Genomic DNA, 18,959 nt, shown 5'->3' on the forward strand with positions numbered 1-18,959 from the left:
ACATGTAGCTTAATGTTACTTTCACTTTGTATTTAGCTTAACGTTACTTTCACTTTGTATGTAGCTTATCTTACTTTCACTTTGTACACAAGTTACCATTCTGTTACTTTCATCTTACAAGAGGCATGTTACACTGTTAATGTAAAACTTATACGCTACCAATTTTGATGCACCAGATGCGCATTACGACAAATAATGTATCTTCAGTGATGCTCAACCGAAAATTTTGAAATCCGAAATAACATTAAACTTGTAAGAGCTATTTTAGGAAAAACCAGAGTGCCAAAAAGTGGAGTTAAATTCGTTTAAGGATAAGAGCTATGCATGAGGGAGATAATCCTTAATTTTGAAATTAATTTCTAAATTTTATCACAGCAATTAAGCATGCATCCGTATTTTCAAGCTAGTAACGAAGTACTTAGCTACTGGGCTGTAGAGACCCTCGGGGACTAACAGTCCACCAGCAGAGGCATTGTAGTTTAAGCATTGTATGTGTACGTTTACTCCGCACTGTGTTATTTAGATTTTTTTTTTTTTTAATTTTGTACCTGCGTTTTTATATAACAGGTTCGTCACCTCGTTTCAGTACTTTCAGTACTTTGATTATATTACAGGTATCTGTGAGCCTCTGGATAGTGAACACTGCAGAAAGAAAAACTCCTGGTTGTCTTGTCCTAAAGAAGAACGTAAAGAAGACTCCTTCTGTCCAGAATTTTCCCAACCAGGTACTTTTAATCTAAAGCACAATTTTTTGTACCTTTTGTGTCCCAGAAAGGGGGAATGGAGGCACTAAAGCTGTAAAAATTACCATTTTTTTTTAAAACGCTAAACCAAAAATGGGAGGGGGATGGGTTGATACCCCTCTAAATCGGCAACTAAAGCAGAATTTCCAAAGACTGAGTGGGTCGTGTTTTCATTGTTTCATTCATAATCAGTGTTTGCTTGATGTTTAACATAATCAGAGTCTGTTTGACGTTTAACATAATCAGAGTTTGCTTGACGTTTAATATAATCAGTCTTTGCTTGACATTTAACATAATCAGAGTCTGCTTGACGTTTAACATAATCAGAGTCTGCTTGACGTTTAACATAATCAGAGTCTGCTTGACGTTTAACATAATCAGAGTTTGCTTGACGTTTAACATAATCAGTGTTTGCTTGACGTTTAACATAATCAGTGTTTGTTTGACGTTTAACATAGTCAGAGTTTACTTGACATTTAACATAATCAGAGTCTGCTTGACGTGTAACATGATCAGTGTGCTTGACGTTTTAAAGCGATATCTAAATCATTTTAAGGCAGTGTTTGAAATAGATGTTATGAAAAATATTGCCTGTGCGTAACGGCACATGAGGATTATTTTCCGTCTATCATACTTTATAACATCACAAGAAATAAGAAGGCAATAAATAGCCTCCTCATGTAAGATTCGTTTACTGTCAATGTTTGTTTAGCCAGCGTTGACGACATTTGGTGTTCATAGAAATGTTCAAATTTCACTGAAAGTGCATGCTGCAGATTACGATCAACGACAAAACAAAAATTCTTCTTCAAGAACAGAATATAGTGTTCTTAAGTAAATAAATAAAAATTCTTCTTCAAGAACAGAATATAGTGTTCTTAAGTAAATAAATAAAAAAGATTCTTCAAGAACAGAATATAGTTTTCTTAAGTAAATAAATAAAAACGAGTCTAAGAATCAGCACAGTATACGTATTTATTTCAAAACAAATATTCATCAGAAAAGATTAAGATCATATGTCTGCTTTGTATTGTTTTCCTATTGGTTGGCTCCGGATATTATTGATGTTATTATTTTAAGCAGCTGTTAACTGTTTACCAACAAATCCTTAATTATCTTCAGTTTTATCAATGTTGTAATTTCACTGAATATAAAACATAGCTATGACGATAGAGGTGTAATTAAGCGATAAGGTTTAGATAGCTTGGCAGCATATCTCCCGGGCCAGGTGATGTGGGCTTTTTTTTAGTCTTCTTTAATTCTTATCTCTCTGACACAGATGTGAAAACTCTGGATCTGAAGTTAGAACGAACGACAGTACCGTCCACTACAAGCACATGGATGTGTCAAATACTACCATGGCCAGTAGAGGGAGACTTTCACGTGATCGGTAGCAAGCCTCGTATTGACAATGATGACATCACACATCACATCGTCGCCTTCGGATGTTCCGGAAATGGTATTTAACTCAGATTCCTGTACTCGTACACACCTTGCTTTTGTCGAAAAATCAGTTTTGTTTTTACAGAAATGTTATTCATATATTTTCGTTTCAAAGATAATTCATGATCGAGTGAAATCGAAATTACATCACTGGAAATATTGATAGCTTAAATAATGGGCATTGAAGCGATGTTTTTGATGATAAGAAACCTAGTGACCAACAACAAAGTACGTCTGTCTGTCTGCTTCACTGTCACGTGAACAAAGTGAAATTAGAAAGAAAAACGAATTCGTATTAAAAAAGAGAACTAGAGACTCATAATCTAAAATGTATGACAAATCCCAGAAGTGTTCTTAGTATAGGATTCTACCACAGACCTATCAAGTGCATTGTGTAGTATCTACAATATGTCAGACATCAAACTGATAACACAATATTCCTTATGGATAATGGACAGAACGCACAAGAAGATTATTCAGAAAATCTCAATTCCAAGTATCATTACAAAATTAACACGATAACGTAACATGGGCTCTTAATAGAGAACGTGAAGAAAGCGTACATTTTGTATTTGAGATTATCAATTACCGCAGTTCCTAATAAATTTATGAGGAAAATTATGTGATTGCTATTTTCATCCGTGGTAATTTGATGAAGACAAGTTGAATAAAAGAATTTGGGGTTTAGGTAACATCTCCCTATTCAAACGCGATTGGTTTTAAATATAGTGATTGTCAAGCCCTCAGGGTGTATCGTGAGAGATGGGTGTCCTTACATAGGAGCTGGATTGATTGATTGTATATTATTTAACGTCCCACTCGACAGTTTTTCACTCAAATAGAGACATCTATGAGCTGGAGTCCAATGAGTTTGATTGTTTGAGACGGAGGTACTAAGAGATAAGATGGAGTTTAGTGAGTTTGATTGTTTGAGATAACGATACTTAGATATAAGTTGGAGTTTAGGCAGTTTGATTGTTTGAGATAGCAATAATTAAATATTAGTTGGAGTGTAGTGAGTTTGATTGTTTGAGATAACAATACATAGATATAAGTTGGAGTTTAGGCAGTTTGATTGTTTGAGATAACGATACTTAGATATGATTTGGGGTTTAGGCATTTTAATTGTTTCAGATAACGGTACATAGATATCAAAGTACTTAAAGTACTCGTGGGAGTTGAACATTGTGGAAATTCAGTTAGAAAAGATAGTACTGGAAGGGTAGGGGGATAAATGACTGAATATTATCATCATTTTAGATACAAATCAACTGTTGTTGTTTTTCAAAGCGTTACAACAGCAAACATGGATAATGGAAGGCCCATGGGCCACAACGCTCCTCGAGTAACTGAAGTCGTGTTGTTGTTTTCTAGAATTTCACCCCTTTATATTCTCATGAAAAATGTGACCACATATTATGGCCCAAACATTCAAATCAATATGGTTATCAATGCCTTGCAGTTATGAAGAAGTTTTTCCCCTGTATATATACATTCAAGTTTAATCCTAGTTAAAGCTGATTCTAAGGATTCATTACTTGAAAAGGTAGTCCAATATGCTAAACTGTCACCTGAGTATACTACAGTCCTGTAGAGGATCAATGGAATGGTAAATAATTGTATAATAACTCAAAATAAATGAAATGCAAACAAATTAAAAATTGTCGGGCATCGGAAATGCACAAGCCGAGTTGCGCAAGGAATGGGCATAGAGGGAACCGGCAGAAAAGTTTTCAAGAATTATCAAGCAGGGAGCAAAATTTTGCGTACATAAATTTCAGCCGACTTAAATCCTTTGTGACCTTCACCTTTAACCCTTGACCAAAATCAATAGGCTTCTTTGTCTCATCAAGGGCGATAATCCATCTAAGTTTAATTGACATCCTATAATTTGTTAAAAAATTATAGTGCAGAAAACAAAATTTTCTCCAAATTTCAGTCTATTTATAGCCACTGTGACTTTGACCTTGTTACCCCGGAATCGATAGGCTTCTTGTCTTACTTAATCGATCTAAGTTTGATTGAGATCCTATAATTCGTTCAAGAGCTATGGTGCGGAAAACAAAATTTTCTCCAAATTTCAGTCTATTTATAGCCAGTGACCTTAACCTTTGACCTAGTGACCCCAGAATCGATAGGCTTCCTCATCTTACTGAGGGTGACAATCCATCTAAGTTTGAATGAGATCCTATAATTTGCTCAAGAGCTATGGTGCTGAAATGAAATGTTGATGCGTGCCCGCCTGCCCGCCCAAAGGCACTTCATCAGATCATAAGCCGAGTTCAACTTCACCGCAACTCCGCTAAAAATGAAACACTAGTCAAATACTGTTATTTATTGCCAAGGTATTTGGGATATTATACTGTGGCTCAAACAGGGGGTGAATGAACCTGACAGTATGGAAAGCATATAGTGGAATCAGACTTGTGATGCTGGAAATCTATAGTGATTAATAAACTATACATGTACAAGATCCATAACTATTTTTTTTCTTCAGTTTGTGAGGGAGAATCCTCATGTCTCTTTCATCTGTAGACAAATAAACAATGTGTTTTGACCAGAGCAATTTCCAATCCTTTTTGCAGCATAAATTCAACATTGTGGCAACTGGGTTAAACTTTGATAGTGAAGTAATACATGGCAGCACCTTATCCCATCCTCTTAAAATTTCTGTTTGACATGCACACTCATGACATCCACTCAAACATTGCAGAGTGCAGCAAAATCCCATTGTAATAGGGGATTCAAAATGGATAACTGGTACAAAATATGGTACATACTATTCAAAAAGGATAATGAATTGGACATATTGATGTCTTGGAAAAGGAAATTCTGACATCGGGGCTCTAAGCATTTTCAAACATTGTCATTTGATAAAAGTGTTCTACATTTTTAAAAATAGAGATTAATATGTCTTTACATACATAGGTGAGAAAGTTTCCATTATTCTTAGCCGAGACATACCATGTATTCGCAAAAAATTCATAAACAAATATCACACTACTCACGTAGAAAATGTGGACCTTACAGTCATCAAGCGCAGCGAAACACGCCATTTCGAGATTATAGTCGACGAAAGCTCGGTAACAGTAATGAATAAGGTACACTCATTTTGTATCTATTTTGTGACTTTCTTTATTTAAAGGAACAGTTCTCTAATGTGTAACGTGCAATTACTACGTAATTCAATAACTTGAAGCATGAAGCAGTTTCACTTTGCCACCGGATATAAGAAATTTTATTTCGTATTCCGATCCCAATCGAAAGTTGTTGACTGGGAATGACGTGTTTTAATTCAATCTACATGTAACATCAAGCATTTTTTATATCACATTAAAAAAAAACCCAAATATATACACATACACAATGTTGTAGAGTTATTTCTTGTAAATTTTCTGAGGTTTCGCACCATATTCGATATTTCGCGCCACGGTGTCAATAGGGCTTGTGTGCAGTTGTCGTTCGTTTCCCTATCAATGTTTATAGGTGACGCTGCGCTACAAACGACAATTTTCAACCTTATCTTTTATTTTTCTATGTCTATCAGTGTCAATTTGATCGAAATCTTGTATTCAAATTGATTTGAATACAATATCAATGCATTTATTTACATGTCAATTATCAAAATTAGATTAATTCAGAAAAGTTACATGGATTATTTAATGGCGGATGTTTATAAAAGTTTATGTTGATTTACCTAGGAGTAAATCAGCTGACACAGAACCCCCGCTGACGACCACTATACAAATCAATACAAATTACTGCGCAGAAAAGTGCGTGATGACCCAGGGAGATTGAACATAGTTCAACTCCCAATAAGTTGGAGTTTAGTGAGTTTGATTGTTTGAGATAACGATACTTAGATATAAGTTGGAGTTTAGGCAGTTTGATTGTTTGAGATAGCAATAATTAAATATTAGTTGGAGTGTAGTGAGTTTGATCGTTTGAGATAACGATACTTAGATATAAGTTTGAGTTTAGGCAGTTTGATTGTTTGAGATAACGATACTTAGATATAAGTTGGAGTTTAGGCAGTTTGATTGTTTCAGATAACGATACTTAGATATAAGTTGGAGTTTAGTGAGTTTGATTGTTTGAGATAGCCATACTTAGAAATGAGTTGGCGTTTAGAGAATTTGATTGAGCGAGGTAGAGGTGATTAATTAGTTATAAACTCGAGTCTTGCCATTACTATTGTACGAAGTGTTGACATTAGTAATGTACGAAGTCTTGCCATTGGTATTGTATGAAGTGTTGACACTACTATTGTATGGAGTGTTGACAGTACTATTGTATGAAGTTTTGACAGTACTATTGTATGAAATTATGAGAGTACTATTGTATGAAGTGTTGACTGTACTATTGTATGAAGTGTTGACATTACTATTGTATGAAGTGTTGACAGTACTATTGTATGAAGTGTTGACAGTACTATTGTATGAAGTGTTGCCATTACTATTGTATGAAGTGTTGCCATTACTATTAGACGAAGTGTTGACAGTACTATTGTATGAAGTGTTGACAGTACTATTGTACGAAGTGTTGACAGTACTATTGTATGAAGTGTTGACAGTACTATTGTATGAAGTGTTGACAGTACTATTGTACGAAGTGTTGACAGTACTATTGTATGAAGTGTTGCCAGTACTATTGTATGAAGTATTGACAGTACTATTGTAATGAGTGTTGACAGTACTATTGAATGAAGTGTTGACATTACTATTGTACGAAGTGTTGACATTACTATTGTATGAAGTGTTGACAGTACTATTGTATGAAGTGTTGATATTACTATTGTATGAAGTGTTGACAGTACTATTGTATGAAGTGTTGACATTACTATTGTACGAAGTGTTGACGTTACTATTGTAATGAGTGTTGATATTACTATTGTATGAAGTGTTGACATTACTATTGAATGAAGTGTTGACAGTACTATTGTATGAAGTGTTGACAGTACTATTGTATGAAGTGTTGATATTACTATTGTATGAAGTGTTGAAAGTACTATTGTATGAAATGTTGACATTACTATTGTACGAAGTGTTGACAGTACTATTGTATGAAGTGTTGACAGTACTATTATATGAAGTGTTGACATTACTATTGTATGAAGTGTTGACAGTACTATTGTATGAAGTGTTGACAGTGCTATTGTATGAAGTGTTGACATTACTATTGTATGAAATGTTGCTAGTACTATTGTACGAAGTGTTGACAGTACTATTGTATGAAGTCTTGACAGTACTATTGTACGAAGTGTTGACAGTACTATTGTATGAAGTGTTGCCAGTACTATTGTATGAAATGTTGCTAGTACTATTGTACGAAGTGTTGACAGTACTATTGTATGAAGTGTTGACAGTATTATTGTATGAAGTGTTGACAGTACTATTGTATGAAGTGTTGACAGTACTATTATATGAAGTGTTGCCAGTACAATTGTATGAAGTGTTGACATTACTATTGTATGAAGTGTTGACATGACTATTGTATGAAGTATTGACAGTACTGTTATATGAAGTGTTGCCAGTACTATTGTATGAAGTGTTGACAGTACTATTGTATGAAGTGTTGACAGTACTATTGTACGAAGTGTTGACATTACTATTGTATGAAGTGTTGCCAGTACTATTGCATGAAGTGTTGACATTACTATTGTATGAAGTGTTGACAGTACTATTATATGAAGTGTTACCAGTACTATTGTATGAAATGTTGCCAGTACTATTATATGAAGTGTTGACATTACTATTGTATGAAGTGTTGACAGTACTATTGTACAAAGTGTTGACATTATTATTGTACGAAGTGTTGACAGTACTATTATATGAATTGTTGACAGTACTATTATATGAAGTGTTGACAGTACTATTGTATGAAGTGTTGACATTACTATTGTACGAAGTGTTGACGTTACTATTGTAATGAGTGTTGATATTACTATTGTATGAAGTGTTGACATTACTATTGAATGAAGTGTTGACAGTACTATTGTATGAAGTGTTGACAGTACTATTGTATGAAGTGTTGATATTACTATTGTATGAAGTGTTGACAGTACTATTGTATGAAGTGTTGACATTACTATTGTACGAAGTGTTGCCAGTACAATTGTATGAAGTGTTGACATTACTATTGTATGAAGTGTTGACATTACTATTGTATGAAGTGTTGACAGTGCTATTGTATGAAGTGTTGACATTACTATTGTATGAAATGTTGCTAGTACTATTGTACGAAGTGTTGACAGTACTATTGTATGAAGTGTTGACAGTACTATTGTATGAAGTGTTGACATTACTATTGTATGAAGTGTTGACAGTACTATTGTATGAAGTGTTGACAGTACTCTTATATGAACTGTTGCCAGTACTATTGTATGAAATGTTGCCAGTACTATTATATGAAGTGTTGATATTACTATTGTATGAAGTGTTGACAGTACTATTGTACAATGTGTCGACATTACTATTGTACGAGGTGTTGACATTACTATTATATGAAGTGTTGACAGTACTATCATATGAAGTGTTGACAGTACTATTGTATGAAGTGTTGACATTACTATTGTATGAAGAGTTGACATTACTATTGTACGAAGTGTTGACAGTACTATTGTATGAAGTGATGACAGTACTATTGTACGAAGTGTTGACAGTACTATAGTATGAAGTGTTGACAGTACTATTATATGAAGTGGTACCAGTACTATTGTACGATGTGTTGACATTACTATTGTATGAAATGTTGACAGTACTATTGTACGAAGTGTTGACAGTACTATTGTATGAAGTGTTGACAGTACTATTGTACGAAGTGTTGACAGTACTATTGTATGAAGTGTTGACATTACTATTGTATGAAGTGTTGACATTACTATTGTACGAAGTGTTGACGTTACTATTGTAATCAGTGTTGACATTACTATTGTATGAAGTGTTGACATTACTATTGTACGAAGTGTTGACAGTACTATTGTATGAAGTGTTGATAGTACTATTGTATGAAGTGTTGACATTACTATTGTATGAAGTGTTGACAGTGCTATTGTATGAAGTGTTGACATTACTATTGTATGAAATGTTGCTAGTACTATTGTACGAAGTGTTGACAGTACTATTGTATGAAGTGTTGACAGTACTATTGTATGAAGTGTTGCCAGTACTATTGTATGAAATGTTGCTAGTGCTATTGTACGAAGTGTTGACAGTACTATTGTATGAAGTGTTGACAGTACTATTGTATGAAGTGTTGACAGTACTATTGTATGAAGTGTTGACATTACTATTGTATGAAGTGTTGACAGTACTATTATATGAAGTGTTGCCAGTACAATTGTATGAAGTGTTGACATTACTATTGTATGAAGTGTTGACAGTACTATTGTAATGAGTGTTGACAGTACTATTGAATGAAGTGTTGACATTACTATTGTATGAAGTGTTGACATTACTATTGTATGAAATGTTGCTAATACTATTGTACTAAGTGTTGACAGTACTATTGTATGAAGTGTTGACATTACCATTGTATGAAGTGTTGACAGTATTATTGTATGAAGTGTTGACAGTACTATTGTATGAAGTGTTGACATTACTATTGTATGAAGTGTTGACATGACTATTGTATGAAGTATTGACAGTACTATTGTAATGAGTGTTGACAGTACTATTGAATGAAGTGTTGACATTACTATTGTACGAAGTGTTGACATTACTATTGTATGAAGTGTTGACAGTACTATTGTATGAAGTGTTGACATTACTATTGTATGAAGTGTTGACAGTACTATTGTATGAAGTGTTGACATTACTATTGTACGAAGTGTTGACGTTACTATTGTAATGAGTGTTGATATTACTATTGTATGAAGTGTTGACATTACTATTGAATGAAGTGTTGACAGTACTATTGTATGAAGTGTTGACAGTACTATTGTATGAAGTGTTGACTGTACTATTGTATGAAGTGTTGACATTACTATTGTATGAAGTGTTGACAGTACTATTGTATGAAGTGTTGACATTACTATTGTACGAAGTGTTGACGTTACTATTGTAATGAGTGTTGATATTACTATTGTATGAAGTGTTGACAGTACTATTGAATGAAGTGTTGACAGTACTATTGTATGAAGTGTTGACAGTACTATTGTATGAAGTGTTGACAGTACTATTGTATGAAGTGTTGACTGTACTATTGTATGAAGTGTTGACATTACTATTGTATGAAGTGTTGACAGTACTATTATATGAAGTGTTGCCAGTACAATTGTATGAAGTGTTGACATTACTATTGTATGAAGTGTTGACAGTACTATTGTACGAAGTGTTGACAGTACTATTGTATGAAGTGTTGACAGTACTATTATATGAAGTGTTGCCAGTACAATTGTATGAAGTGTTGACATTACTATTGTATGAAGTGTTGACATTACTATTGTACGAAGTGTTGACAGTACTATTGTATGAAGTGTTGACAGTACTATTGTATGAAGTGTTGATATTACTATTGTATGAAGTGTTGACAGTATTATTGTATGAAGTGTTGACATTACTATTGTACGAAGTGTTGACAGTACTATTGTATGAAGTGTTGACAGTACTAATGTATGAAGTGTTGACATTACTATTGTATGAAGTGTTGACAGTGCTATTGTATGAAGTGTTGACATTACTATTGTATGAAATGTTGCTAGTACTTTTGTACGAAGTGTTGACAGTACTATTGTATGAAGTGTTGACAGTACTATTGTATGAAGTGTTGACATTACTATTGTATGAAGTGTTGACAGTACATTATATGAAGTGTTGCCAGTACAATTGTATGAAGTGTTGACATTACTATTGTATGAAGTGTTGACATGACTATTGTATGAAGTATTGACAGTACTATTATATGAAGTGTTGCCAGTACTATTGTATGAAGTGTTGACAGTACTATTGTATGAAGTGTTGACAGTACTATTGTACAAAGTGTTGACATTACTATTGTATGAAGTGTTGCCAGTACTATTGCATGAAGTGTTGACATTACTATTGTATGAAGTGTTGACATTACTATTGTATGAAGTGTTGACAGTACTATTATATGAAGTGTTGCCAGTACTGTTGTATGAAATGTTGCCAGTACTATTATATGAAGTGTTGACAGTATTATTGTATGAAGTGTTGACATTACTATTGTATGAAGTGTTGACATTACTATTGTATGAAATGTTGCTAGTACTATTGTACGAAGTGTTGACAGTACTATTGTATGAAGAGTTGACAGTACTATTGTATGAAGTGTTGACAGTACTATTGTATGAAGTGTTGCCAGTACTATTGTATGAAATGTTGCTAGTACTATTGTACGAAGTGTTGACAGTACTATTGTATGAAGTGTTGACAGTACTATTGTATGAAGTGTTGACATTACTATTGTATGAAGTATTGACAGTACTATTATATGAAGTGTTGCCAGTACAATTGTATGAAGTGTTGACATTACTATTGTATGAAGTGTTGACATGACTATTGTATGAAGTATTGACAGTACTATTGTAATGAGTGTTGACAGTACTATTGTACGAAGTGTTGACATTACTATTGTACGAAGTGTTGACGTTACTATTGTAATGAGTGTTGACATTACTATTGTATGAAGTGTTGACATTACTATTGAATGAAGTGTTGACAGTACTATTGTATGAAGTGTTGCCAGTACAATTGTATGAAGTGTTGACATTACTATTGTATGAAGTGTTGACATGACTATTGTATGAAGTATTGACAGTACTATTGTAATGAGTGTTGACAGTACTATTGTACGAAGTGTTGACATTACTATTGTACGAAGTGTTGACGTTACTATTGTAATGAGTGTTGACATTACTATTGTATGAAGTGTTGACATTACTATTGAATGAAGTGTTGACAGTACTATTGTATGAAGTGTTGACATTACTATTGTATGAAGTGTTGACATGACTATTGTATGAAGTATTGACAGTACTATTGTAATGAGTGTTGACAGTACTATTGAATGAAGTGTTGACATTACTATTGTACGAAGTGTTGACATTACTATTGTATGAAGTGTTGACAGTACTATTGTATGAAGTGTTGACATTACTATTGAATGAAGTGTTGACAGTACTATTGTATGAAGTGTTGACATTACTATTGTACGAAGTGTTGACGTTACTATTGTAATGAGTGTTGATATTACTATTGTATGAAGTGTTGACATTACTATTGAATGAAGTGTTGACAGTACTATTGTATGAAGTGTTGACAGTACTATTGTATGAAGTGTTGACAGTACTATTGTATGAAGTGTTGACTGTACTATTGTATGAAGTGTTGACATTACTATTGTATGAAGTGTTGACAGTACTATTATATGAAGTGTTGCCAGTACAATTGTATGAAGTGTTGACATTACTATTGTATGAAGTGTTTACATGACTATTGTATGAAGTATTGACAGTACTATTATATGAAGTGTTGCCAGTACTATTGTATGAAGTGTTGACAGTACTATTGTATGAAGTGTTGACAGTACTATTGTATGAAGTGTTCACAGTACTATTGTACGAAGTGTTGACATTACTATTGTATGAAATGGCGGTAAGTTGATGTAAGTTTACATCTGGTCTGTTTTATTGTTTAAGATGGACGGTACTCAGAAATCCGTTGATGTGGCGATATTTAGATATTGTAGGAGTAATCTAATTGAAATTAGATGTTGGATCCGCTCGCATACTCGCTACACAAACATCCAACAACATCCCGTAGAGGGTCACGTCAGAGGTCAAATTCGATTGACCAATGAAATCACCGCTGGCAAAACCATTGAATGTTTGTTGAAGCCGATAAGTCTAGAGTGATACCGAATTTGACCTCTGACGTGACCCTCAATGGGATGTTTTTAGATGTTTGTGTAGCGAGTATGCAAGCGGATCCAACATCTAATTTCAATTAGATTGTTGTAGGAGGTGATGGTAGGTTAGATATTTGTGTAGGTAGCGATATTTAGATATTGCTGTAGGTGATGTTATATAAATAGTTTGCGATGTTGCAATGGTTACCTATTGTTTTAGGTAGCGGCACTGACATATTATTTGAGGTAGTGATGCTGAGGTATTGGTCGAGGTGGCGATATTTTTAATCTTGTTTAAAGTGGCAGTACTCTGATACTTTTCAATATAGAAGCTTCGATATTTTTCGACGTCGTGGTATTTAGAAATTCTTTGAACTGTTAGTACCTAGATGTTGCGCAAGGTGGCGATACTTAGATGAAAGGTGAAGAAAAAAAACCCAGTGATCAATCTCATAATTCCTATAAGGAACTTTGTCTAGCTCTTGGGAGCTTGCTGTTTGTTGTATGAAGCTAACTAGAGAGTGTAGGATGTATTACGGTTATAACAGTGCACAATGAAAATGTCTTATTGAAAAAGAACAACATAAAATGGCGAGTGTAATTGATGCCGTATGATTGTTAGATGAATACTTGACAAAGGAAAACTCGATTAAATGAATATCTTATTTAGTACAGGAGTTGGCATGGTTATCTTGAATTTGTGTCAGAAATGAGACGAGTGAGATATTCTCTCTTCGATGTTAAACAACAAACAACCGTTTATTTAATAATGAGGGAAATGTTATTACGAGAACGGTAAACGAGGAGAACTGAATTATATTTTTTTTTTCAGTCCGCATGAAGGAAGGGCCTTACGAGTGCAGAATGACTCCTGACAGACAATGTCAGGATATTCTTCTGACGTGGACAATGGGATCCCGAGGGGAGTGCTTATACAGGAACGAGGGGTTCCGAGTGGGTAACAACGGCTACAAATTCATCGCTCTACAGGTAGACATAAGGATTGTGCAAGAGATTGCCTGTAAAGAAAGATAACTCTTCCACTACGAAATACGAACCACATAAACATATTCCGTTTTCACTCATGAAAATGTAAAGATAACTAAAAGCAATTAATCTCATAATTTTCTTGCATGATTTTACATGTAGTGATAATTGATTACTAATATTTTAAGCGTACTTTTAAAAGCATCACTATTTAGTACTATATGTAGATCAGAGAGTCTCCGTCGGCACCGTACACAATCGTACTTTTTCTCTGACATAATTCAAAATGTTTGCAATATTTTGTATTTACATATATGCATATTTTATGTTGTAGAATCACGTGTATGTGTGTGTGTTTCATGGTGTTTTTTCTAATAACGGAAATTTTATCAAAATTGTTGCCATTGTCATAAAATATTTAAAAAAAATTACCGATGCATTGTCATCTGACCAGTACATATCATAGAAATGATTATATGTCTCTGTATATTTTGATATCGGGTAATTGGTTAATTCCCATCAAAGATACGCATTTCGTTTGTCGGGGTCCGGTTGGGGCCAGGCTGTCCTGTACTCGATCTGCTTTTTGTTCCTTACATATCTATAACCTTTGCTATTTCCCCAAAACTGACAAGAGGTAATATCAGCAGAAAGTAATAGCATACATGATATAAGAGGGGCGGACAGGATGAGAGGAAGGAGGTGCATGGAAGAGGAGAAAGAGGTTTAGTGGGGAGGTTCTTATACTTCTTTTCTTATAACTCCTTCGTTTTTCCTTTTTCACATCTAATCTGCATCAACGGCTATACGTATTCGATGCCGTGCCCATTGTGTTTTAACAGATAAAAGAAACAATTAAAGAATACATTTGCAATATCACGTAAGCCTGTTATATCTATATGCATCATAATCGTTGCCGTGCATATGGGTAGTAAACTGGCATGTAATACGCTTTAGTACCCAAATGAAATATGCAATTCATCACTATTCAGGGGAAGAGAGGGGGAGAGGACCACCCCCTGTACGCCCCCTCATATAAGGAGTCAAGTTCATGAGAAGGACCAACATCTTCATGGAACTTTACAATATTTACGCTATGGAGTTGATGCGACTAGAAGTAGAAATCCTCGTCCGTAATGTCACTCAAATGACTGTCCAGTGTACACTGGTGATCGTGTTTCTATATATTCTGATTCATTGTCCTTATTATAGAAACTTTTTCATAACTGTAGTCATCTACACCAATGTCTGACGGTGACCCAACGGACAACAAAACTGAGCCTGTATCGCTTTCAGCGCTATACTCCATGATTAAATTATGCGCTGTTTATGTTACAGTCATGACAACGTAACAAGAAATGAAAATATTTAGTCAAAACAACTCATTTTACTTACTTGTACTGAAGTTATTTTTCTTTAAATTCTAACAGATTATTATTGCAAATAAACGGAAAAATCATAATCTAAACGCTAACATTTTTAAATGAGTATACATACTTACATCTAGCACACACTGACAACTTGCTCGTAATGATTAACTTATAAAAATGTACATTTTAGTCCGTTCCATAGCCTACATCATACTTATTGCCTATTCATCTAATGAAAATATACATATATACCTTTTTTTTATTCATGCATGCGAGACACTCAAATGTAAACAAAACTTTATTCTTCTAGATTATATAGTGCATGTACGTGAAAAGGATAGGGAAAAAACCCCAACACAATTCCCGTGCGCTTTAGCCATTTTTCACACACATATACTTAGGCTGAATGCGGACATGTATGTGAAAAAGATAGAGAGAAAAAAAACCCACAAATTCTGTGCGCATTATACCACCTTCGCACTCACGGATTTTTCTTACGAGTCCTTACGGATCTCCGACTCGTAGTCAATCACAAGCATTCGTAAATCACTCGTCGGTATCCATGTCTAAATCGTAACATTCCGTGTACTTTTATGGATTTGTGGAATACGTAAGAATCCGTAAGAAAAATCCGTGAATGTTAAGGTACTATTAGCCATTTTTCACACACGTATACCTAGGCTGAAGGCGGACACGCTTACATAGGGAAATAAATGTACATTGTATTTAGGTTGTAAAGCAGTAGTTCTAATTCATAAAACAAAAACAAAAACCCAATCACAGATTTACCGTTATAAATTTGTTTAGTTTCTCCACGTAAATATTATAGGGTTATTGAACTTATATCGGTGAATATTGGCACGAGTTGGCTGTGAAAATGCACGAGCTTGCGAGTGCATTTTGACAGCCAACGAGTGCCAATATTCACCTATATAAGTTCAATAACCCTTTTATTATATAGCTAAAGTATTTGGTTGTTAAGTTATATCCATTTTCACTCAAACTACTCCAAAATAGACGAGAATTCATCAATATTGCCAGTGTGCAATAACAGCATGCATTTCTTAACTGTTCAATATTTAACCCGTCATTAATGCATGAAGCAAACTGATTTTGTAAATGGGGACATCATAATTTATGTACAGTAAAACATAATGCTTAAGTAAATATCAAATACCGGCTCTGTCAAATTCGGAGGACCGTCGTCTACCATTTTTGCTTGTTTACGTCGTTACGGTAACGTCAATATTGAACGCTCATACTCGGAATGTTTCGGGCGCATACAATTTACGCAATGTAAAGTTAGCGTTCAATAAATTCTCAGGATATTGAACGCTAACATTCTCTAGATTTTACGCAGATTTTATATTAGACTATTTATTAGCTATATAATAAGTTATTTATTATATAGCTAATAAATAGTCTAATATAAAATCTGCGTAAAATCTAGAGAATGTTAGCGTTCAATATCCTGAGAATTTATTGAACGCTAACTTTGCATTGCGTAAATTGTATGCGCCCGAAACATTCCGAGTATGAGCGTTCAATATTGACGTTACCGTAACGACGTAAACAAACCAAAATGGCAGACGACGGTCCTCCGAATCTGACAGAGCCGGTATTTGATATTTACTTAAGCAAAATGTTTTACTGTACATAAATTATGATGTCCCCATTTACAAAATCAGTTTGCTTCATGCATTAATGACGGGTTAAATATTGAACAGTTAAGAAGTGCATGCTGTTATTGCACACTGCCAATATTGATGAATTCTCGTCTATTTTGGAGTAGTTTGAGTGAAAAGGGATATAATTTAACAACTAAATACTTTAGCTATATAATAAAAGGGTTATTGAACTTATATAAGTGAATATTGGCTCTCGTTGGCTGTCAAAATGCACTCGCAAGCTCGTGCATTTTCACAGCCAACTCGTGCCAATATTCACCAATATAAGTTCAATAACCCTATAGTATCGTTACATAATCTATTTGCGCAATACACACGCACGCTAATGTCAAATGACGTTAAAGCACAGATCCCTGAAGTATGGATATTACTACTACCCCCCCCCCCTTTTCATAATTATTTTTTTGGTGGCAATAATTTCTCTGAAATGTATGAATTCCCAGTCTATCTCATCCCTCTTTCGATTCATGTAATCGTTTCACGCTTTTTGTAAGCTTTAGAGATTGGCCTTCTACCGGTATAATAAAATACCGGTAGAAGGCCAATCTCTAAAGCTTACAAAAAGCGTGAAACGATTACATGAATCGAAAGAGGGATGAGATAGACTGGGAATTCAAACATTTCAGAGAAATTATTGCCACCAAAAAAAAAATTATGAAAAGGGGGGGGTAGTAATATCCATACTTCAGGTGCCTGTGGTTAAAGTGCATTTTTATCGCGTTTAACTTATAAAATGCATTACTTTCATGAAGAAATAGGTCTATGACACTTGCCCGTACCTAAATATAACCGTAAGAAAAAATGAAGCAAATGTTTCAACCTTTCCGAATATGATATACGTTTTTAAATATTTTGTTTTTTAGAAAAGATTTTACTAACAGAATATAACACAATTTTGTCATTTCGGCTTAAATTTCCTACTTTCCGGTAACGATATGCGATTTTGAATGCATGTTTTCGACTAGTTCCCAACATCGCACAGAAAAACTTTGAGTAGAAAAATTGTTTAGTTTTTACTCTACTTTTAGAAAATATGATTTGTTTCATTGTATTCCAATTATTAACAAAACACCCCCAATTTAATCACGTCGGCACATAAAAGGCGTCAAAAGGCGTCACTGGTCGTTAAAGGGTTAAATAATGAAAAGGTGAAAATTACATGTTAATTACACTGAAATAAAACTACATATTATTTACACTGAATTAAAATGACATGTTATTTACACTGCATGAAATAAAATGACATGTTATTTACACTGAAATAAAATGACATGTTATTTACACTGGAATACAATTTCATGTTTTTTAGGTACACTGGAATAACCCCAAACAGACGGCGGGCTACACGGACGCTTCCGGTTTACAGATATTCTACACGAGTAAGAAGAGGCAATTTGACTCCGTGATCATGGCTGTGGGTCAGCAATATTTGGCTATTCCACCAAACACCCTCGGTGCTGTTTTCAACTCATCATGTACCGCCTTTTGTACCGAAAACATGTTTCAGAAACCGATCTACGTCACCAGGGCTGTCAATCATATGCATTTGTTAGGTAAGTTACAGTGTCACTCACGTGCACAAGTCTGCCGTTATTAATGATTCTCTTATTAGTATCAGTATTGTTTAGTCTTGTGTTCCTGTATATCATGTAAGCATGATTCTGATAATCAACACGAGTTTTATATGAAATAGCAGTGGCGTAGCTTCCATTGAGGCAACCGAGGCAGCTGCCTCGGTAAAAAAAACAACAACACCTTTTACGTTGTTAAAATGTCGATAGCTTCGGGGAGGGGGGGGGATGCGCCCCGCAGACCCCCTGCCTCGGTAATATTCGAACCCAAGCTACGCCTATGAATAG

The 18,959-nt window shown here is 34.4% G+C and overlaps 1 protein-coding gene across 2 annotated transcripts in view; it reads left to right on the plus strand.

The window, feature by feature from the left end:
* LOC125654421 (tyramine beta-hydroxylase-like) overlaps nt 1–18,959 on the plus strand; it is a 44,412-nt gene that overhangs the window by 19,168 nt on the left and 6,285 nt on the right. For both annotated transcript variants that reach the window (XM_048884378.2, XM_056145121.1), the window contains exons 4-7: nt 615–725; nt 2,023–2,202; nt 13,888–14,045; nt 18,410–18,653. In XM_048884378.2, coding sequence (XP_048740335.2) covers nt 615–725; nt 2,023–2,202; nt 13,888–14,045; nt 18,410–18,653 — 693 coding nt within the window. The remainder of the gene's footprint in view (nt 1–614; nt 726–2,022; nt 2,203–13,887; nt 14,046–18,409; nt 18,654–18,959) is intronic.

The sequence above is a fragment of the Ostrea edulis genome, chromosome 7 (genome assembly GCF_947568905.1).
Source record: "Ostrea edulis chromosome 7, xbOstEdul1.1, whole genome shotgun sequence".
In the NCBI taxonomy this organism is placed as follows: Eukaryota; Metazoa; Mollusca; class Bivalvia; order Ostreida; family Ostreidae; genus Ostrea; species Ostrea edulis.